The sequence below is a fragment of the Zonotrichia albicollis genome, chromosome 12 (assembly GCF_047830755.1).
Source record: "Zonotrichia albicollis isolate bZonAlb1 chromosome 12, bZonAlb1.hap1, whole genome shotgun sequence".
Taxonomy (NCBI): domain Eukaryota; kingdom Metazoa; phylum Chordata; class Aves; order Passeriformes; family Passerellidae; genus Zonotrichia; species Zonotrichia albicollis.
Window position 1 is genome coordinate 9513562 of NC_133830.1, and position 23017 is coordinate 9536578.

At 46.5% G+C, this 23017-nt stretch overlaps 2 protein-coding genes across 11 annotated transcripts in view; one reads left to right on the forward strand and one right to left on the reverse strand.

Moving 5' to 3' along the window:
• Nucleotides 1–23017, reverse strand: part of CCDC174 (coiled-coil domain containing 174) — a 336009-nt gene that overhangs the window by 250792 nt on the left and 62200 nt on the right. The window lies entirely within an intron of this gene.
• The window catches only part of GRIP2 (glutamate receptor interacting protein 2), a 258051-nt gene that overhangs the window by 232597 nt on the left and 2437 nt on the right, over nt 1–23017 (forward strand). For 7 of the 10 annotated variants that reach the window (XM_074550576.1, XM_014268082.3, XM_074550575.1 and 4 more), the window contains exons 15-23: nt 1536–1602; nt 2405–2550; nt 2840–2984; nt 7242–7381; nt 9528–9704; nt 12463–12616; nt 15519–15639; nt 19090–19326; nt 20992–21138. In XM_074550576.1, coding sequence (XP_074406677.1) covers nt 1536–1602; nt 2405–2550; nt 2840–2984; nt 7242–7381; nt 9528–9704; nt 12463–12616; nt 15519–15639; nt 19090–19326; nt 20992–21138 — 1334 coding nt within the window. Of the gene's footprint in view, nt 1–1535; nt 1603–2404; nt 2551–2839; nt 2985–7241; nt 7382–9527; nt 9705–12462; nt 12617–15117; nt 15640–19089; nt 19327–20991; nt 22553–23017 lie in introns of those variants that run through there. The other 3 variants (XR_003380682.2, XM_026794372.2, XM_026794373.2) reach the window with 3 other exon arrangements.

The window sequence follows — 23017 nt, forward strand, 5'->3', positions numbered from 1 at the left end:
TGTGGCCTTCTCAGTCAGCATGGGGATTTCTGCATTGTTTTTACCTGAACCCCATCCTTATTCCCACTACTCAGCTTTGCCCAGTGTCTCTTGTCCTGACTGCAGTCTGGCCCATGCTGTGGACAGGCTGAATATAGGCACAAGCCCTCTGGGCATCTCCACAGCACATCTTCCTCCCTTAGATCTGCAGACAGAGCACAACATGAGTGTCCAGTTCCAAAATTGTCTGGTACCAGGCTCCAGTAAAACGTGGGGAAAATAGTTCCTCCAGGCTCTGTACCATTCAGCAGTCACATTGCTGTGACTATTATAAAATCAGTCACAGTCTGCTTTTTGCTGTCTGACCTCACTGTGGTTCTCAGCCCTGCCACGACTGAGATTGGCTGTCTTTTTTCTCTCTTTAGTACAGAAGGTTTGGTTATTTCTGGGAGAGGATATCCTTAAAGGTGTTGGGTTAGACATATGTTTTCAAATTTCATAAATGAATATAAACAACAGAAAAATCTAGAGCAGAGAGGTTGGTAAACACTTACTATGTCTGACTTTCTGGTTGCTCTCTAACTGCTGTTCAGGCAGGTGGATCTCTGTGTGTTTGGTGCCACGTGCCTCACAGATATTTTAATTTCTGCCCTCCACTTGATATGTTCAAAGGCTGTGAGTTTCTTTCTTCCCACACAGTTTTTGTGTGAACCTGAGAAGCTCTGTCAACTTTAAATGAGGCAATGCAATTCCCGTAGCAAGGCAGGGTGGAATGGATGCTCTTTCTTGGTGTATGTTTGGCGTGTGCATGACAAGGAGGTCAGGAGGAGTTTGAGTCATAAATCTCTCTTGGGTATCTCAGGAGAGCAGCAGGTCTTGCAGGCAAGTCTGAAAATGTAAATGCTCCCAGAGATGCGTATTCACATTTTGTGGGCTGAAAAAGTTATCAAGGTCAGCCAGGAGATAGGAGCTGGAAACCACCCACCCCTTCCAGCTCCAGCACAAACCACCCCTGATTCATCTGGTTGTATGATTAAGTGCCCTAGAGAGCTGAACCAGCTGAAAAACTGAGCTTTTTCCCTGGGTTATTTTCCACCTGGAAAATTTCACAGCCCACTTTACTTGAAGAACACAGAAATGCTTGTATGGAGTGCGGGGCAGAGCTGGGTGCTCTCCAGCAGCAGTGCTAATTCTGACTGCAGCCATGGCCTTTGGCTCCCTTCTTTTGTATGTGAGGGGTGGTCAGGGGTGTTCAGCAGTGCTGGGATTGGCAGTGCCACCTCTTCCTGTTGGACACCACACATCCGCTCCTTCAGGAGTCCAAAGGAAATTACCCTGGGCAAAGGGCAATGAACAAACTGCAGGGATTTATATTTGTTTATTTTTTTTCCTTTTCTTTCTGGAGAGGCTTCCAGAGTTCAGCTGTGAGACATCATTTTGTGATGGGAATATAAATCCCCTTTCCTTATGGCTGCTTCTCCCCATTAACCATCCACCATCCCCATCCCAGATAGCAAACTCACCATCAGGCTTTGTACCATGTGTCTCTTTTGCAGCTGCAAGTAGAAAGCTGGGGGATCCTTTGATCATCTCTGACATCAAGAAGGGGAGTGTAGCACACAGGTGAGTGCAGGATTTTCCATCTGTCAAACCCACTGCAAAATGGCCTTCCATGAATGTCTACCAGAGAAGCTGAATGTAGCAGTTGGGTCTGGATATTTCCAGAATCCAAGGACATCTCAGCACTAGAGGTTTTTCTTAGACCACAGTAGGGTTTGCAATAAATCTTGTCTGTATTGAAGTGGATAGAGTTGAGCTAATGGAGAAGATGACCAGGGCACTGGTTTAGATGTCAGCTGAGTCTCTAGGAGATGGATGTTTAGCGTTTAAGAGCATGTGGTAAAGGGCTTCATCTGTCCCAGGGGGTGCTATGGCTCATCGGGTAGCTTGCCATGTCTCAGCTCCTGCTTTGGTGAACAGAGAGAGTGAATTGTGAGCGCTGGTGGAGAACTGTGCAAATAACTCAAGATTTATTGACTTTCCCTCTGTTCCCAAGACCTCATAGCAAGGCATTCAGAGGAATTTAGTGTGTCTGTACTGCTTATTTCTAAGAGTGCTCACCCAGGATTTTCCATAAGGGGTAGAAAATCTGTCAGTTACACATCAGGCATTTTCAGGGTTATAGGTTACCCAGGATATTTATCTAACCTTCCTGGCTGGTTCTGTCTGGATGCATGCTCTACACAAATTTCCTTTCTTTAAAACTACAGGTGTAATTTTGTAATTCAGCTCATGGTTGTTTTCCAGAAAATATCAAGGACAGTAAAAAGTTAATATTGTCATTTCCACTGCAGAACTGAATGTGTTGTGGGATCTGAAAGGCAAATACAAATGTACTCATAGTTGTCTTTTCCTCTCCATGTAGAACTGGCACCTTGGAGCCGGGAGACAAGCTGCTAGCCATTGATAACATCCGACTCGACAATTGCTCAATGGAGGATGCTGTGCAGATTTTAAGGCAGTGTGAAGACCTGGTCAAATTGAAGATTAGGAAGGATGAAGATAACTCTGGTACAGAAATCCTCATGCAAACTGGTGCCTGTCCACTGTAATGACATTTCCCAATAGGTAGTGCAAACTAACAAAGATAAGGGCTGCTGCTATCCAGTCACCACTTTCCAATTGATTATAGTCTATTTTTGTTATTCTGCCCTTAAGTGATGTCTGGAAGGTTAAAATCCTATTTGATATGAGTGTCACTGAAGACTTCTGGCTTTTGCTTCTAGAGGCTGCAAGTCTTTCTATGACTACTTTTATTTGGGAAATGACAAGAATTCAGTATTCCTGTTTTCTCTTTCAGACGAGCAGGAGACAACTGGTGCTATTATCTACACGGTGGAGCTGAAGCGATACGGGGGCCCTTTGGGAATAACCATCTCTGGGACAGAGGAACCTTTTGATCCTATTGTCATTTCAGGCTTGACTAAACGAGGGCTGGCAGAGAGGTGAGGTTTGGGGACAGAGCAGTTGAATTGATTTGAGAAGGGGTCTTGAACCATGCCAAGTTTCCTCTGCTGTCATGAACTCTTCTTTGGTGTCTTAGACTGCTAAGGAGGAAAGGTGCTCTGAAGGTACCAAGTGACATGAAGCAGTGGTGGGGGCTGTGCTGCTGGGGCAATGAGAGGGACACTTGAGGAAAAGTCAAACCCAGTGAGTCAGGTGAATTCTGCAGCCAGGAATACGTATTTATTTGCCCCTCTTCCACAGGGATGCTTCCTGGTCTGGGATTTGCCATGCATGCCTTGTGTCAGGAGAGTACCCATCCTGCCTATGAAACCACCATAGGCTCTGTCCAGGACTCCCCTGTTGCTAAACGGGCTTATGGCCATTGCAGTGGTGTGTCCTGCTGAAACCAGGGATCTCAGGTGTATTCTGACCTGTCTTAGCTTCTTGCTCACTGTGTTACATGTGAGGTATCTCAGTGCAGGTTGGCATGCCCAAGCATCAGGCATTTATACTGAATAAATGTAGGAACAGATTTACCTTCAGTCACCGGGGAAGTTACTGTGTACCTGGGTCTGAATATATGTGGATGTGTGGGATTTAAAAGATCAGGACATTCCTGAGAGTATAAGTGGGGCTGAGTCATACACTCTATCTTAATTAATCTTTCTATACGGGAGCTGTGACTTGTAAATAGATCATTTCAGCAGCCCTGACTCATGCTTCTCTGAGGGTCTCCTACTTTGTGCTGCTGACAGCAGAACAGCAACAAAAAAACCCCTGAACAAACTGGTGTAAAGTGCAAGACCTTGGGGATGTTTGACAGCATATCTGGCCTTTTTGGTTTTTTCTGTCTCAAGACCACGCTCCCTCTTAGCTGGACTGAGAAACAGCTCCGTGTCCTTCACTGTATTGGGTCCCCAGAGCTCTCAGCACACTGCTGTGCATTTCCATGGCTTCCCTTTGGTGCAGAATGCAGAAGGTCTGTGTCTCCTGGGAACGAAGGGGATGGACTTAATCATTAGTGATTCTTCTCACTGGGGATTTTATATCACTGCCTGTCACTGTAGGGTTTGATCTTCTTCCCTATAAAATAGTAGCCACAGAGTATCCAAGGCTTTTCTATGTAGCACTTCTGTATTGTACCTGCAACCCAGCATGAGAGAGGTTAAGAACAGCCAGCTCAAATGCTGTCAGGTGTCAGAAGACAGAATTGTACCTTTGTTGATCTCGGTTCCCTTTGCAATTCCACGGCTGTTCCTCCTTTGAACTCGGGTGCACATCGGTGCCTGTGCCCAGGAATGCAGTGCGGGCGAGTGCTGCAGTACCACTGAATTTTGATCAGGAGAGAGCAGCCAGTGAGCAATGAAAAGCCTTGTGAGAAGAGTGATGGAGCTGTTCAGCATGCTCACTGTGGCTGAGTAGCAGATAACAGCATGGGGACAGGCAGCACAGGGATGTCTCTGGGTAACGGCTCCCTGTGGGGAGGGTGAGGAGCACTGGGATGAAGGCTGCTTGCAGGAAAGGTGCATTATTTCTCCTGTGAGTGAGAGAAGGGGATGAATTGATCTTGTCAAGGGAAGAGGGGTGCTCCTAGTGCTATCCTAAATTGTCCCTTTCCTGATGTCTCTACCTTTATCTGTGCCACAGATGCCCTTAGCCAGGCTCTGAAGGAGGGGGTCTTGAATCCAAATCCATGCTCGTGTTGGAGCACAGGATATTGTTCAGCAGCACTGACACTGGGACCTGATCCCAGTGTCTGATAACAGGAATCCACAGGCCATTCTTGTAGAGGCACAAATGAAAGTCTGCACTGCATTTTGGGCTGCTGGCAGTGGGGGAGGCACGGTGTCCTCTAGGATGTGTCACACATCTGTCTGTGGGTGACTGGCTGCCTAAGTCAAAAAGGCTTCAGAGTCAGATGATTTAGGTTTTATCTTGACCTTGAACAATTTTTTTTCCTTGTGTCTGATCTTACAGAAACATCCAAAAGCAGCTCAGGCTGTTAGAGTGGTGTGGAGCTGTGGCTCTCTCCCATGTTACTGTCTGTGTCCCCTCCTTGAGTTCCTGCATATACCTTAACCCTGTGCCACAGGACTTGTGCTTTCCTTCTTCTTGACCAAGGGAGTGTGCTGAACACTGAACTCTGGTTGAGGTGTAATGGCTCTCCAAGAACAATTTTTGGCTATTGCTGACATCTTAAAGTGCCAGACCAGCCTCCTTTAGTGCCACCTACTCAAGTAGATGGGGGTGGCTGTAGGAGAGTTTGGTCTAGGAGTATCCAGCAGCAAGCCATCTTGGCAGGGAGGAAAAGGGATGGTGACCCTGCTCATGTGCCACGTTAATCCCTACAACATGCATGCAGTCACCTCTTCCCCAGTGCTTGCTGAGAAGTTCTAGCAGCCCCTTTTACACTTTTCTGCTTACCTGTTACTCAATTCTGCTCTTGCATGTCCCCTGTGAGCAAGAAGGGACATGCAGCCCATGGCTCCTTGGGTGTTTGAGGTGAGTTAAGGACTGTTGGTAGTAATGGAGAGGCACCAGGTCACTATCTGGAAACTGCTTTCTCTGTCAGTCCTGCTCAGCTTCTGTCTGCCTGGCCTCACAGGGGGGGGCTGAGAGGACTGGACTTTGGTTTGCTTTCTCCCTTTTGAAGAAAAATACCTGGCTGAACATGACCTTTCTCTTTAATTGTTTCTGTATTTTTCCCTGCTGAGAGACTTTCACAGTTACTGCAGAGCCATCATGTTGTTCAGGGCTGGGTTGGGCTGGTGTCTTGGATGGAAATGTTCCCATGCTGGGTTCAGGGGTACAGCAGGAAAGCCTTGAATGCTGAAGCACTGCAGTGATAAAAGGATCTTCTGTAAACTGCCAGCAGTTTAGTTTGATTTTTTAAAATACAATAGATGAAACTTTTAGGACAAATCCTCCAGTCCCAGTTTCATCTGTAATTTGTAATCTGTAATTTGTTTGAACACAGAAATGTTTGTTTCCCTGACAACTTTTCCAGGCTGATTTGGGTGGCACAAGACGGACATCTAGTGGCTGGTGGGACCATCATGGCACTGCTGAGTTCCTCAGCAGCAGCAGAAGCCTGAGCAGTCCTGCCTGCTGCTTGGCTGCATTTCCTGATTTGATGTACTTATACTGGATGTTTCACAGCAGTGTGTCTACAGAACTGTGATATTTTGGGGAAAGCCAAGCAGCTGTTTTACCTGCCTTGATATATCAAATTCCAGTTCCAGACAGTAGGAGCTGTCTGCAGTCCAGTTTGGAGATGCAACCTGAGGGAGACAAGTTGCCAAAAAGCCAAAAAGGACAAAAAGATATTGCAGTCCAGATTTTCATCTCCTCCTGACTCCATCACAGAGGTCCCTGATAGCAGAACTCCCACAGTACTTGAGGAGGGGGTGGTTGCTGCTCTCGCGTGCTGGCATTTGGGAGCTGGAGGGTGAGTTTGGGAAGCTCAGTCCAGCTCCAGGCTTTGCAGTGCCAGTGGACACATCCTGCCCTGCCTGCTCCTCCCAGAGCTTCACTGGGAAGAGGTAAAGTGAGCCTTTGTCTGTGAGCAGACAGAGGGGAAGGATGGAGAAGGGAGAGAATTGCCATGACTTGTTAGTTTCCTCATGCCTGTTGCTGAAGCCTGAGGATTTGTCTAGGTGAGAGCAATAACCAGTGCTGGAATGTGGCTGAGCAATGAAACGCAGCCTCTTCCTGAGCTGGTGGAGAAAGTCACAGGGGTGTAACTGAGTAGGCTGAGCTTTAAGCACACCATTAACTGCAGCTGGTTCAGCTCATGCTTGCACACACATGAGCAGTTTTGTTGAGCTGTTTTGGTTTGGGTTTTTTCCAATAGGTTTCTAGGGTTGTCTCATAATTTCTTTCCATCAGGGTGATCATGTCCTTCAGTTCCATGTTTGATGACTGTGTTGGACTCCACATACTGAAAATGTTTGTGCTTTTAACCCCGTTGCATTGAAGTATTTTGTCTCTAAGCTGCTCTGCATTCCCAGTTCCCAAGGGGCCTGGGATTTGAGGAGGCCATGTGTTCCCATGTGTATTTGTGTGTCTGTGCCCATGGAAGCTGGGGAAGAACCAGATTCCTGGTATGTGGTAAAGAGGAATTCACAGCTATAGAGTGTACCAAGAGGGAACAAAGACATATTTTAAAGTGTTCATTTCTTCCAGCAAGAGCTGAATGTCCTGTCCTCCAGAGGAATTGCTTCTCTGGAGTTCCTGACAGTGCCTTTTCCCTCCAGAACCGGAGCCATCCACGTCGGGGACCGGATCTTGGCAATCAACAACGTGAGCCTGAAGGGCAAACCGCTGAGCGAGGCCATCCACCTGCTGCAGATGGCAGGAGAGACCGTCACCCTCAAGATCAAGAAGCAGACAGAGAGTGAGTTGGGGAGCTGCGTGGGGAGGGGGAAGGCTCACCCCAGCAGGGACCCTGGGCCATGGAGCAGGCACTGCTGGGGGGTTTCTCTCCTGTTGTGGAAGGTGGGATGAGGCGGTGTGGTCGTGGGCATGGCTGGGCACTGTGGGAAAACATGTGTGTTTCTTGAAATTCAGACTCACAGATGAAAGAAAGGTAACCCAAAGCCTCTCTGTGGTGATGGGAAGAGATGAAACAGCAGGTTTATTGGCAATAGTAATTTTTAGTTCAGATTGAAACCTTGTACTGTTGTTGCTTCCCTGACTGTGTTGGTATTTCCTACAGAAGTGAAGCAGAAGTTACTTTTAAAGTATAAGAATATGGGGTTTTTTAAAAAATATAACCCTGCTAAATGAGCAAGGAGACTCTGATTTGGGAGAATCCATGAATTTCCCACACGGCCCAAGTCTTTAATTCAAAAACAATTGACAATAAATCTGTTACACTTCTTTTCTTGGCTTGGGGTTCTAAGATCATCTTTCAAAGCATCTAACTTCATTCTAGGGATCCCCTTCTGGTGTTCCTGCTAAGCTCCCTGTGGCTTTGAAGGTGTTGTTGACATAAAAAAATCAGAAGCATACTTAGTACTGGCAAGTCACTGGTTTTTTTTCATTCCAGTCTCTTCCACCTCCAGTATTTTCCTTTTTTTTTTTTTTTGGTGCCATGCTTCTGCAGTCTGTAGATTTGGCTGGACTTAGCCAGCCAATGGCCCACAGTGCTGTGGGAATTAGAAGAAGTCAAGAGATAAACCTTTCTAATCAAGCATAGCCTTTCCTGCATCTGAAAAAGTGTAATCACTCTTCAATATAGAACCTCTATAGACCTCAGAGCAGTTTGCAGATATGTGGCAATGCGCCTGTTTTACAAATGGATGAAGAGTGGGCAGGGAGTAGGGATGTAGCAAATAGAGACATAGCTGGGGAGTTGATTCCTCTTCAAGAAGCCCCAGCCTCTTCCCCTGTTGCCAAATGTCTTGGTCTTTGGTCTAAAATGCTCTTTTCTCCCCCTGCTGACACTTAGCATTGTCACAGGCACTTGGTGAAATAATTGACATGCAAGTGCCTGTTGGAAACTCGTTAATCATTCTGAGAATGAAGCAGGTGTAATTGAAATTTCAAGGTAATCTTGAGTTAATCATGGTGAGCAATCTTTTGAAGGCTTGGAAAATAGGGACTTTCAGGACACCAGGCTTTGTTTGGTAAAATAATCTGTCCTCATTGACAAATGCAGACTTTCAGAGGGCTTTTTATCCCTCAGGTCAGAGATCCAGGGTGTGGATGGCTAACAAGATATCTAATCAACAAGAGCTTTAAAATATTCAGTACAAAGAAGTGCTTATGCTGAGAAACCATTCTTTGCATAGCTTTTGCCTGAAAGGAAATTTGATATAATGACAATAAGAGCCTGTTAGCACTAAAATAATGAAAGGGAAGGTCTGAGCTTCATCATTCACATTCAGCTCCCATTTTCCAATCACTGATCAGGGGAAATTCTGCCTCAAAATACCACACCCAGGAATTCCACTGTTGCCACATGTGTGGGAGACTCTGGAGAGGTGGTGATCAGCTTTGACTTCTGAGGTTGTACAGTCGTGGGAGAGGGCTGTAACTTCAGCAGTGGTGGTTGTCATTGGAGTCTAATTAAAACAACTGTTTGTAGCCAAGTTTGAGGGCAGCACCTGCCCTGGTGCTGCTCTGAGTATAAAGGAGGTCCTCTGAGTCCAGAGAAGCTACAGGGTATTGCTTGCAGGAGCCAACACTTCTCTGGGCAAGGCTGTTTGGAGGAAGCTTCCAAATGTACAGGAAGATGTGCTTGTGAATTGAGATTAGGTCCCAACTCTCTCATATGTGGTAATCCTCAAATCCCCATGACTGCTCGTTGTATTCCATGTGCTAAAAACTCAGAAAGGCATTTTTTCTTGATTTAGCTTGAGATAAGGATAATGCATTAAATCCTTTCAGCTTCATTGCACATGACTTTCTCAGCTACTTTTGAAGAGCTAAAGAGGTACTTTAAAGACTTGCAGTACCTGGCCTTGCTCCCATGTCAGCATAAGCTTTTCCCTGAGGCTTGCTCTTCGTGCCTCTAAAGCAGGATGTTCTGGTTGCAGAATCCTACCCCAAGAAGTCGGGGAGCTTAAATGAAGTGAGTGACCCAGAAGATGACCTGACAGACTCCCAGAAAACTAGCAAGCTGTCTGAGATATACTCCACCACAATTCCAAGTGTGGACAATACTGTGGAGTCCTGGGATGGCTCTGCCATTGATGCTGGGTATGGAAGCCAAGGTAAGGGTTTTATTTTCTTAGGGGTCTCTGCTCTGTCTGGGTCTTGTCTCTGAACAGGAGCCAAAGCCTGTGGCCTGACCACATTTATATGGCCTATTGCTTCCAGAAAGGAACAGAATACATTTCAGAACGCACTCAAGTGGTGCTTTGAATTGGTGTATCTCTTTAGGCTTTTATTGGCACATTTGTTCTGGTTTATATGGCATCACACTGTTCTCATAATTTTCAAAACCATTACAGCACTTTATAATTCTCATAATCAGAGACAGTATTCACTGGCCATATGTTTTACAGAGTATTTGGTCCATAGCTTACTTTTATTTCTCCAGAGAGGCCTTGTAGGACATAATAATCCTCTTCAGGATGTTTTAAAATCCACTAGAATGTCTTGTGACTAGAAGCACTTGCTTAACAAAATAATTAAGGTAATACTACAAGAAAGTATCTCTCTCTAGTGAGTGATCAGATGAACACAGCTCTTCAAGGTCAGGTTTATTCAGCTGTAGCTTCTAGCAGATGTGAAACTGGAGTAGAGGATACTCTATGGGAATATATTTTTACTTGGAGAAAAGCCCTGGAAAATAGTTATACCAGTTCAGATTTAGTGATGTAAGCTAGCATTAGCCCGTGTTGAAACAAACCAAAATCCTGAATCAATGCACAACAGGAAACTGGTGGAAAGGCTCCTGTCCAGAGCAGAATGTGAAAGCAGGGAGGGATGCTGCCTGGTGCTGCTGCAAAGTGTGAGTGTGCTGGGCTCACTGCACTCTGGCTGAGTTCAAAGGACAGCACTGCCCAGGTGTCTCTTTCCCCATCCCTCTGTCTTCCTTCAGCCTCTCTTCATCTGAAGTCTTAATTAGGGAGCCCAGTTGGGACTGGAGGCTTCATTAAGGAGGAATCCCCTGGCCTTCACAATGCTGCAATCCTTCTCCATCTAATTGAATGTTAACACAAGTTGGACACTGGGAAGTGATTGCTTTGCCGGTAAATTGAGAACAAGTAATTGAGCACAGCACCCCAGGGAGCCGGGCTGGTGCCAGGCTGCCCAAGATCCACACACTGCAACTTTGCTTCAGGGGCTCTCTTGTCTTCCCTGCTAATTGCATTTGGCTGCATGGTGGTGCAGTGGTGCTGGCTGGGAAGGGGGTGCTGGAAGGTAGGGAGAAGGGCTTGGATGGTTGCCCATGGGATGGCACAGAAGGCAGGGTGCAGGGAAACCTGTGAATCAAAGAGCTTAGAGGTTGGGGATTACACCCGAAATGGAGAACTACAGATCAAGCTCTGCAGCCTTGTAGACTTTTAGGTTTGTCCACAGCAGTAGGAGATTGCTCAATGAAGGATTTTGGCAGGGAAGCTGTGCTGGGCCTGGTGGGAACATGCCACCAGGTGGCTCTGAATCCCAGGGATCCCACCCTTCTCCCTGGAAGGAGGAGGTGAATCTATAATGACTCCTCCAAGTGACTGCTCTGGACACGTGCCCCTGTGCCCAGCCCAGACCTGCTGCCCACCCTCTGCAGGGACCTGCATCCAGGGCCCCTGTCCTGCACTGGTAGGCAGTGAGTGCTTCCCACTGCTGGAAGATGTTGGCAAGCAATTTTCCTGGGGCTTTCTGCAGAGTAGTCTAACCTTTAAAAACACACAGAGGAAACAATCAGTTGAATGCAATAACAGGCCTTGGCATTTTCAGAGAAAGTGTTGGCATTGTCTTTGGGTATTTCCAGTGCTCTTAGCAGTTTAGGACATCAAGTCTCCCTTAATTACATGTTTCTCCATTACTTCTTCCTGTTTGCTTGGCACAGTGTGTGATGGGAGCATATGGTGCTTCTTGGAAAGGCTCTGAGGATTTCTCTGAAACACTGAATGGGCAGTAGGAGGTGGGCAGGAGACTCAGGAGATTTATTTCTACTGCAGATGGGCACTGACACTGCTGAGGAATGGTCTGTTTTGGAAGTTTTCTGTTTAGGCATCTTCTCATGAGACTTGAGGATCTTGTGACTTGGTAGTGATGGATTTTCATCTGTGGAGTAATACACTGCAGTATGGAAAAGTCCATGGGGGCAGATGTAGTGAAACTTGTCTGATTTCATACTAACAGTCTATATTGATCTCCTGTCAAATGTGATATAGATGAGCCTCCTCTGCTCTCAAGCCAGCAGAGCTTTTCATCCTATTCCTTGCTTTTCACACACACGTCCCTGAAGCAGCTTCCTGTATCTGCACCAGCTGATCCCAAAGGCATGGGAATTCTGAGAGAACTGACTGGCAGCTCTTAGGATAAGAGCTGATTTTTCCTTATCACCACCACTGAGGGAAGCTTGTCAGGATCTTCCCTTTGTCCTTTGAAGAACTTGTATTTAAAGGTGACTGATTCAACTACATAATTTCTGCTGGGGTCAATGTGGAAACAGGAGCTATTAACCACAGCTGGCACTGGCTGGAGGCAGGATCTGCATCTGTGTGTATGTGTACTCCCAGGTCTGGGGATCCCAGACCCACACCATAAAACTACTGGGAAGCAGGGGAAAAAAGGAGAAATGGGGCATCCCATGTCAAAATCCTGAGAAGCTGCTTTGGTTAAAGCCAGAAGAGGCTGGAAGAACTGCTTTTGGATGACTGAGATGGAAAGTGTACAGTCCGTGTGATCTCACTTTTGGGACCTAGGGAAGGAGGCTCTTCTGGCTCTGCAAGTCCTACTCCATTTGGGGTTTCTGACCAGGTATTGCCCTCTCTCTTCCTCCACTCCTTCTGGCTTCCCTAGGTACCTACATACCCCAGGCTGCTGGCATAGCCCTCCATCCACACGAGTGGAGACACAGCAGGCAGAAGAGCAGCACCCCTCCAGCAGACCCCAGGAAAAGCTACCCCTACATGGATGGAAGCTTCAGTGAAGATGACTGGGACAAGTCCAGCAGGTACGGAGAGGTGGGAGGAGGATGGAGGTGTTTGGAGTGTCAAGGCACAGGGACAGGGGGACATGGGAATGTGATGGAGTGGCCAGTAATGTCCCACTTGGCATCAGGGAGCTGTGGGGAAGGATGCTGGTGGTGCACCAGCTGTGTTGGGCCACCTTCCCATTGCCAGGTTACCCTGAGTGTAGCTGTGTGACAGCTCTGCCATGGCCAGGTGACATTTTGTGTCTGGAGTTAGGGTGGTCTCAGCTGCATGGACCACAGGTTCCTACCATGTTTCTTACTCCTACCATGTAAAGGCTGCAGTATTTTTGTAGCTTAGGTGTAATAAATAGACATGGTCAGGGCTGTCCCTCTATGTGTTGGCCAGGCTTTTTTGAGTAGGGATGCAGCTTCACACCGGCTCAGTGCCACAAAGCAAAAGAGGCCAACCAAACCCTTGGAGGACCAGTGCGATGTTGCATATCCATGTTAAAATCTACCAAAACTTTGGCTGGATTCTTTCTCCATCACACTTTGACTCTTCCAACACTTCAAAAAAAACTGTACTCGGTGGACATGGTCAAATTAATCCCCAGTTCAGTCAGCATGGGGAAAATGCTGTGACACCTCCTGAGTTCAGGGAGGCAGCTGTAGCTGCCCTGTGCTTTGGGTGGAAATCCTGCTGGATCTGCCTTGGCCACAGGCTGCCCCTCACTAAGCCACACATAATGGAAATGCCCCATTGCTTCAAAACTTCCTTCCCCTCAACATCCTCCAGAGTCCCCACAGTTGTGTGTGTCGTGTTGTTACTGTCGGTTCTTTTTTCTCCTACCTTTTTTCCTTAACTTTTGTTTGTCCAAACAAAACCCTTAGAACATCTCATGGCCATTTCCACCTATTTAAAGACGATCAAGCTGGCAGGAAGGCTGGCAGCGCTGGAGACTTTGTTCTTGTTTTGCCTCTCAGCAAGAGCCAGCTCACAGAGGTCACTGCTCCCTCCCGGCGAGGCTGCTGGCAGCTGGAGTTGGCAGATCTGAGCCCTCGAAACCCCCGTGTCCCTAATGAGGACACCAAGCCCTGATGTCAAAGTGCAAGTGAGATGGTTCATGCTGCTGAGCCCTCTTTATTAAAGAGAAAAACAAACCCTGACAGCCTTTAGCCTGGAAGAACCTGCTGACCCAGTGATGTGGGAGCCCATTCTAATTCATCTGTGTCCTGGATGTGTTTGTGTATTGCTGCTCTGAGAGGCAAGATTGGTAACTAGAAGGGACATTTGCCTCTTTGGGGACCTGGGAGCAGAGGAAGGAAATGAGTAAGGGGAAAAAATAAAAAAATTCCTTTTTGGGGGAAATTTTGGTTTGTTTTTATAAAGTCTTGCTGGGTGTTTATTTGACCTTTCTGCCTGGCATAAAGGCTACTGTCCTTTAAAAGCTGATGAAAGATAGGGGGTGAATTTAAAATACAATAAGCCATGTCATGTACTGCTCTCTTCAGGAAGTCCATGATCCCACAAGGAGCAAAAGGGTGTGTGAGTGAGTTTCTGCCTGCTACAGACTCCCATTTAAACCAGTGGATCAAAGGGAAAGTGTGTGCTAAAGACTTTGCAGTTGTTAAACATCTGGAAAAACAAAAATGGGTCATTATATATTTAATGGAGGCCAAGCTCTCTGTGACATGTTCTCAAGTAAAATGTTTTGACTTTATTGAGTGGCTCTGGTGGATGAGTATCCCTTCCTGTCTGTGGAGCTGAAGACCATTAAACCATGCAAGATACTACCACAAGGTGCAGAGCTGGAGCATCATCCATGCAGCTCCTTATAAGATATGTATAAGATGCATTAGGGCTGCTCCAATATCACTGTCCCCTTGGGGCTCTTCCCATGACTCATTAATGGGTTTATTGTGGTCTTGATTTAACACCACAGAGAGTTTCCTTCAAGAGGCTCCTGTTAAACAGAACACTGGTGGTCTGAGTTTTGCAGTCTGGTGTTCAGTAAGCAGTGTCCAGCATCACCTGCTTTTTTGTTCAGAGGATTTCGCCATGTTTAATTGCTGTTTGATTTAGAGATATGACAGTTGACCCTGGCTTGTGGTCAGAGATAAAAAGTGCTGCAGCTGCCAAGGTGGGGAATTGCAGAACTCCCAGCACACAGTGGTCACGTTAATGTGTGTTTGTACCAGCTTGAGAGAGGTTCTCTCTAACCTTACTCTCTGTTGTAGACAGAACTGGTGGCAAACTTTACACAGCTGTAAGTGCCAAGACTGTTATACAGCAAAAAAAAGAGAGACCTCTTGAAAGTAACAGCTCAGTTCCCTGGCCATCCCAAAGCAAATGAAACTCGGTTTGTATGGGTTGTACATGACACTGTTGGTACTGCTGGCTGTAGTGTGCGTTTGCTTGTCCAGCCCAGGGCAGTCATTTTTATATACATCTTTGCATTATTTACTCTCATAGAGACCTAATGTATTTATCATTTTCTCACCATGTCTGTTACCCTCTGTGTTTTTCTCTCTCTTCTCAGGTGTTCTGTGTCTCAGATCTGAGCTCTATCCCATCAGCCTTTGTACTAACAGTCTCTGAGGCTCCTGGTTTACCCATAATGCATCCTTTTTTCTTTCACTTCTCTATTTCACCAAAAGGTCTTCCTAAACCTACAATCTTCCTACAGGCACTTTTTAATTTACCCTTTGAACTTTGACATTACTACACCAACTTAATGCTTCCTTTGAAGGACACTTGCCCCGTTAGTAAATGCATGGAGGTCTCGTATGTGGACTCTTATTTGAAAAGTTCATATTGTTTGCTTTTGTATATGAAGATTCTTCAAGTCTGCTTTTACTGGTGAGACACTTGCTGTAGCCTTGCAGCTTTCACCCTGCTGCAGAAGAGTGCTGACAATATTTGGTTCCTACGTTACAACAGATACCCCAACCGCCAAAATGGCCTTGAGACCACTCATGAGGACAATTTTTGGCGTGTTTTTGGAGAAGCTTTGGAGGATTTGGAAACATGCGGCCAGTCTGAACTTTTGAGGGAGATTGAGGTAAATCACTTTCTGAATTCGTTGCTGACCTGACTGTTTTGCTATTTCCATAAATGTTAGACCGTTTCCCCAGATGTTTCTTGCCCATAACATCCCTGAGCTGCCAGTGGTGTGAAGGGTTTGGGTTTAATTCTTGTCAGGCTTTGTGCTAATGGGTAACTCTGCCTCACTAGACATCTGCTTGTGTGTGCTCTTTCCCTGAGCCCATGTCTTGCCTGCCAGGAACTCCACACCCTTTTCACGAACTGTTGCTGGCCAGTAATCTTCACATGACTGTTGGCAAGCCTTCCCCATGCAGTGGTAAATCCTCTGCTTGGAAAGATATTGTCTCTCCAAAGCACTTGAAGGCCAAGCAAGAGGAGCCTGACAGGCCCCCATTGGGACTGGAGCTTGGCTTACTTCAAGTGCCGACAGACACACGTACCTTGCATTCAGCTGTCACTCTGCCGGAAACTTTCAGTGAAATAGGTGATTGGAAGCTTTTCAGCCAGCCTTCCCCATGGAAAAATCTGAGAAAGTAATTGCTTCCTGCAGAAATAAAGGTGTTTCCTCTCTTCACAAACCACTTTCTCTTTTCTTTATCCAAAATGCTTTAGAGGTCATGTTATTGTGTCCGGTTATAGGATGAGGAGCCTGGATTTCTAAGTCATGGGATGCAAATAAAGGGCCCCCTTGAGACTGTGAGCAGCAGGAAGCAAACCTGCCTGGCAGGATGGGGCCTGTGCTGCTCCCTTCCCTAGTTCAGCTCCCACAGCCTGAACAAAGGAGCAGGACCCCATAGGACCATCTCTCCCTGTGCCCTCCAGAGGACTGGGGGGAGCTCTCTGGATCATGCCCTCCATCACTCCCAGTGGGACTGGTTTTCTGTACACTTGCATATTGCGGAGGCCTCAGAGAAAAAAAGGCAACTTCTGACTAATTGAAGGTCGAAGAGGAAAGTCCTGCTTTGGTTTGTATTGTGACAAGGGACTTGCTAATTGTTCTTTCCTCCTTGATCCTTAGCAACTGTAAGTGGAGGAGGAAATCTCAATTAAATTTATTGTGCTGAAGCATGGAATGCTGTTTTTATTATCCTAACTGCTTAAGAAAATGCTGACTTAAAAAATCCCACAACACACTCAAAATCCCAAATCCTCAGCCCTCTCAGACTATAACTTTTTCCCTTGATCATGTATTTCCTGGATCTGAATGTATTTAGAAATGAGTTTAGGCAGCTGTTCTCAGCCTTTCTGAACAGCAGTTGTTGACTGCTCAAGAGAAAGTGCCTCTCTAAAATGATGCATAAATATTTCTTTTCTGCTGGTATTTAAATACAAAAGACAGGATTTGTTGGACTCTCATTTGTTTTCCAGGGATCTGTGGTGCAATTGCTGTTTTATGCTGTTTGGAGCTTGATAGTTATAGAAATGTTTTTAAACATTTAAAGGAATCTTACTTAAAGCTGAGCACCTCCAGGGTTTCTGTGTATTAAGCATGTTTCTAGAATATTTTGCAAGTTTTGAGGACAGAAGGGAAGTGCTCTAGTTTTAGCAGGAATCTGTTGGGTTCAACTCCCCTTTTATCAAATCCAAAATACTACTGATCCTTTCCTCCCTCTCCATGTGCTCAGCTTTTGTGAAGTGTGCTGTGGGATGTGCAGAGCTCATTGGGGCCTTTGCTATATTGCAGCTTTCTTAGCCCCACCACTCAGCCTCCTGTGATTTTATGACCATTAGAGATTTGATTTGTTTGTATTTTTTTTTAAAAAGGCCCTTCATACTTTGATTTTAAATAAGAAGAGGAGTCATGCAAGGTGACCCCTGATAGTCCAGAAACAGGTTCACACACAGTCAGAATCCAATTCCAGGCTATGAGTATGGGAAGAAACAGGCTTTTTCCAGTAAAGTGTGTGTCTCTGCTTTGCTTTGAGGGCAGCTAAGACATGGGAAAAAATAATGCAGAGCAGCCACAGGCTGGAGAAGTCTGGAGTTGCCGTTTTTGCTGCACTAAACCTAAAGCTTATGGAAAACTTTAGGAAATTGCTTATGATGCTGCAAGGAGGATTTAAATGCCGTGAAGATGGAGAAGGAGCCCAGTGCTGTTGGGTCCTGGTTGGTTGGGTGTTTGCAGCCTGTGGGAGAGGGCAGTGGCATGGTGTGCACAGACCTTTGTGTTCTCCCTGGCTCTGCAGAGCTGGGACAGCTCAGCACATCACCCTGGGGGCTGAGGCTACCAGAGGGCAGTGACCAAATGTACCCTGGCTGGCTGTGCTGTTGTTTGTTAGTCTGCCTTTCAAGTATGTGGTAAGTCAGTGTCCTTCCATGTAACAGGTATTTGAGTTTTGCCCAAACTTGAGCTGATCAAGTCATGTGTGAAGACCTGAAAAGTACAGAGATGAAAGGTTTTCTGTACTTTATCCAACCCTTTTTAGGATAACGTGGGTAGTGCTGGCATTTTCCTACTGCTACCATAATTCATTTTATTTGCCTTTGTTCCACCTTGGAGCAAAGAGCTGGAGGGTCTTGATTAGAGATTTAGTTGCATGATATTTCCCCTGTGCACAGGAGCAATTGCTCTTTGACTTGCCACATTTAGTGTTGAAGAATTTTTCTGCCTGCTCCATACCTTTCCTTTAATTTCTTCTACCTTTAGACATTTATTGGCACTGCAGACCCTTTGAACTTGAACTTTGAAATTACAGGTTTCATTACACTGTTCAAATGGACTCTGTAACCTGGAGCCAGCTGAGGTTCCACAGACTGGATTCTTGACTCCTTCGTTAACTTTGATCAACATAATCTCATTAGTGAAAAGCATTGCCAAATGGAGTCCAGTCTGCTCAGGGGCATCTTTTAATGGATGCTATCAAGGATGACCAGGCTTAAATACTACTTAATTTCATATTTTTAACTCAATTTTGCTCAGTTACAGCTCCTATTTACTGATAGATAAAATCCTAATTTTTGTGCTGAATTGCCCTTAGTGGAGTCCAAGGCATTGGCTCCCCTGGGCCATTGCCAGCACTGTGTGATGCTGGAGAAGAGTTGCAGCCTGCAGAGGTAGCCTGGAGAGCCAGGCTGACACTGGCTCCTCTGGGAGCTCCCTGAGAATGGTGTATTCATCCTCCTTGACTCAAGATGGTTCATGCACAAGATGAGGCCTGCCTGGCCCAGTTGGTGTAGAAGGGCTCATGGAAAAATAATTCAGTGCTTCACAAATGCTTCCTTCTGAGATTAGCTCCCTGTTGGGGTGGGGGTGGAGAGCTCAAAGTGGCTCAGCCATAGACCTGGAAGCAAGCTGCCAAGGTCTGGGAAAGGCTCTTACAGCCAACAGGAAGAGCTTCTTGGTGTTTATTTTCTGGATAATGGGAGCAGTGGTGCCACCGTGTTGTCCGTGGCGCTTTGGTGGCCGCGTGGTCCCGCTCTTGCTGCTGCTGACTCAGCAGAGTGACGCTGTGCCCTCGCCCTGCAGGCGTCCATCATGACAGGGAGCGTGCACAACCTGGGCTTGGAGGGCAGCAAGCTGCTCCTGGACTCTGTCAACCCCTCGGGAATGAGCCCGCTGAGGAAAGCCAGCTCCAGCTGCATGGACGGACAGACGGAGGGCAGCAGCTCCCCTGCCAAGAAGAACGAGAGGAACCTGGACATGAAGAAGATGGAGAAGGAGATGCAGGAAATCATGTCCCCGACCCCCCTTGAGTTTCACAAGGTTTGTGTCGCCAAGGGTGGGTGCAACTGTGGCACTGCAGTAGCTCAGTGGTTAAAGCTCCAGAACCTTTGCAACCTTGTAAGAAATCTGCTTTGCTCAGAGGGACCCCCAGAAACTGTTCCTTGTTAAAGCTGGCCCTCACCAAGGTCTGCCGCAAAGGTTTCCAGAAGGTCAGATTAAGATGAAGTAGCCCTTTCAGAAGAGTAATTGCATTTAGCTGCCATCATTCAGCAGGGTTCAAACCTGGGCTTTGCTGTTTCTCTTTATGTATAAGATTTCCAGGTCCTTGTGTTTTGGCATTTGTTAATTGGTGCTACAGATAAAAGTGAGAGAGCTCAAAGTATGGCCCCCTGGAGACCCATCAGCTCTTTTCTTGTGGTACACTCCATTTAGTAGGCCACTTCTCAAATAAAAACTACTTCCCTCTGCTTCCACTCCACTTCAGTGATGGGATACTGGTTTGATTTCAGCATCCAGCTGAATGTAGCCAGTTTAACCATTGTGCAAGGCAATGGTAATTAGGAAAAGTAATTAACTGTAGAAGCTGCTGATGTAGAATGCAAGCAGGGAAGGGAGCTGGAGAGGTTTCAAAAATTTGATTGCCTCTTTCTTTCCTAATGTGACTTCAGAATGAAACCTGCAGTTATGCTAGCTGGAAAAAACAACTTTTTCATGTTTGATCTGCTTTTGCCCTTCAGGGCATGGCAAATGTGTCTTTAAATAAAACTCCTGGGTACCTAAAGGAGAAGAGCTATGTAATAAGGCATGTTATAGGGTGACTCTTCATTCTGCTGGAGCATCTGGTGTTGGCTGTGTTTGGAAATGAGGGTGAGACCAGGTGGGATGCTCCTGTGTGTCATCCTGAGCATTGTCCTTCCCCAGGACTGCAGATCCATGAGGCTCACCCAGTCTGGAGCACAGGCATGGTAGAGATTCACTCCCAGCCCATGGGAGGCAAGGGGAGATTTTGGCAGTGTTGGGGAATCAGTTGTCCCTGGTTCCCAGTGTTACACCATGATAAAACACTTCCAGCAGCGCTCCTCTCCTTTGGGCAAGGCCAAAACATGACATGCCCAAGGGAAGGATGATAAGGTTGCCCATTTCTTGTCCTCAGAGCGTCAGCACTTACTGATACGAATTTTGTGAAAATAACTTGTAGATAATATGGAGAATTTTAGATGTTCCTGCTGAATGATGTATTAAAAATGAGCTGTCTTCACATTTGACTCACTACATTAAAAATTCCCAGCAAACATGTTGATTTTTCACGTGCTGGTCTGGCACACCCAGAGGATACACAGCATAACCTGAGCCAGGGAAGGCGATGCTCTATTACAAACACTTGTTTGCTGCTCTTTGGGTGAAACATGAGTGCTGTCTGTATTACACTGCCTGTGTTTCCTTCCACATCCAAGAATGAGGGACTGTCATGGGGTTGGTTTTATGCCAGTCACCAAAGCAATTCTCCTGTGGTGATGGTGTCAGGTAAATAAGGCTCAGTCTGTGTTATCTGCCCAGGCTAAAAAAAGCCTGCCCAGGAGACCCAGAGCAGAACTGCTGTAGGTCTGCACACATAACTCCTGCTGCTCCCATCCTGGCAACCCTCTACATCACCTCCTTACTCTGCTGCATTGAAACCTGCTTCTTCTCTTTCTGCCTCTGCAGATGACACTCCACAAAGACCCGGAGAGCGAAGACTTTGGATTCAGTTTGTCGGATGGCCTGCTAGAAAAAGGTGTCTATGTAAATATGGTCCGTCCGGATGGGCCAGCAGATCAGTGTGGCCTCAAGCCATATGACAGAGTGCTTCAGGTAATAAATGCAAAATGCAGTTCTGGAGGCTGGGACGGAGTGAATGAGTGGCTGAGAGGAAGAGAGAAGTGAGACCCGTCCATGGCAGCACTAACTTTAATGAAAGGTAATAGTTAGCCAACTAGGTTGGCTCTTAGCCACCAACACTCAATGGGACCTGTGTTTTATAATAAGAAATCACTAGGTATACCTTCAGGTGGTACCCCAGGTGGTACTCCTGGGTTACACTGGTCCAGAGCACAGTCTGTTCTGGCACTGGCCTTTTTGAGCTTGGACAGCTCAAAACAAGCAAAAAGCTGTGTTGCTTCCTTTCCTCACCCTCAATCCTACTCCTAGTTTTTGGATGAACCAGACTGCATTGACCAATATGTGTTCCTGTGAAGCCCCTTGTGGAATTAAGTGAAGTTCATGAAGTTCTGTGCATGCCTTTGACAACTAGAAAAGTTTTCTAGGAAACACATCCTTCAAGCAAGGTATTTTTTTATGGATATTTTTCTTTGAAAAATACTTCATCTGAAATAGCTGATGCAGAACAGAATAAAAACTCTGATCAAGAGCACAGTCTGTAATAAATGTGCCCTGGGAATATCGACTACTGGAGGGACAGAAAAAGCCTGGTGAGTTTTGGAGATTGGAGAGAAGCTCTGTGTGGATGAAAACCAACTGTTTTAGTTTTGAGGCAACTCAAACAGCAACTGAAGGAAGTGCAACCTCTGTGGAAAAATTGCTACCATTTGGAAATGCAGATATTGTGACCATATTTGGAAACACTCAGATGTTTAGTTTTACTAATTTCTAGGTGGGGGTTCTTAGCAGTCGGATTAGAGCCAATACTTTATGTACATCAGGTAACTGGAGGACTGGCAGCACTGTGGGGAACCTTGTTTAAGCTTGTTATGGTCTCTCGCCAGTTGGCTGCTATACAATTATTCCTTCTCAGCTTCAAATAAAAGATGGTGCAAGAATGAACAAGAAGCTAATTAGGCTCTGGGCTGCCTTTCTGTTCAGTGTTGGATGTGCTGCTTTTTGTGAGTGCCAAGTGCTCTGGGAGGTGTGCCCAAAATCCTAAACAGAGTGGCATGGAGACTTTGGACACCCTTTTTCCACACGCTGTGCCGCACAGCTCACACCCACGGGCACACGAGGTGCTGCCGTCACGTTCTCATGTGGAGCTGGGAATGAGGGACTGCAGACCTGCTCCAGGTGACTCCCCTCAAGAAGTGCAGAGCTGCATTGCTGAGGATGCTGCACAGTGCTGCTGATTGTGGGCACGATGATGTGCCCAAAGGCCATGGAAACACCTCGTCCCTGCTGTCACAGACCCTCTGCCTCTTGGCTGCATGGATGAACTGAAGCATGGCGTTGCACTAGGGGCCCTTCTGCACTGGAGCTGCCTGGCTGGCATAGAGCAGGGGTAGAACAAGCTTGTGGTTTATCTTTCCTTGTTCACAAGTGGGTTAGAAATTGTCCCTCTGCTGTAAGGGGCAGTACTCTGTGTGGACACTGGCTGGGGTGGGGGGACACTGCTGCTTTCACAGCACTGTGGGCATGCATTAATTCTGGGAAGGGGCTTGGGATGGAAGGGTTGTATGGAGCCAAATACCCAGCCCATACCCAGCCCTTACCCAGAGAAGGAAGGAACCCCTGGCCCAGGGTAATGTTCACTCCAAAGGCATATGGGAAATTGCTTTTCCCCTTTCCTTTTCCCCTTCCCATCCCTGTGCTGTTTGCCACCCTTGTCTGTCCCAGAGCTGTCATGGCACCAAGCCCAAGTGTTCTAGTTGCTGTAGGTGAGAGAGCTGGGGTGGTTTCTCCAGATGACCCAGCCTAGAAATGTTCTTGAAGGTCTGCAAGAGCCAGCAAAAACTGCTTTCACAGT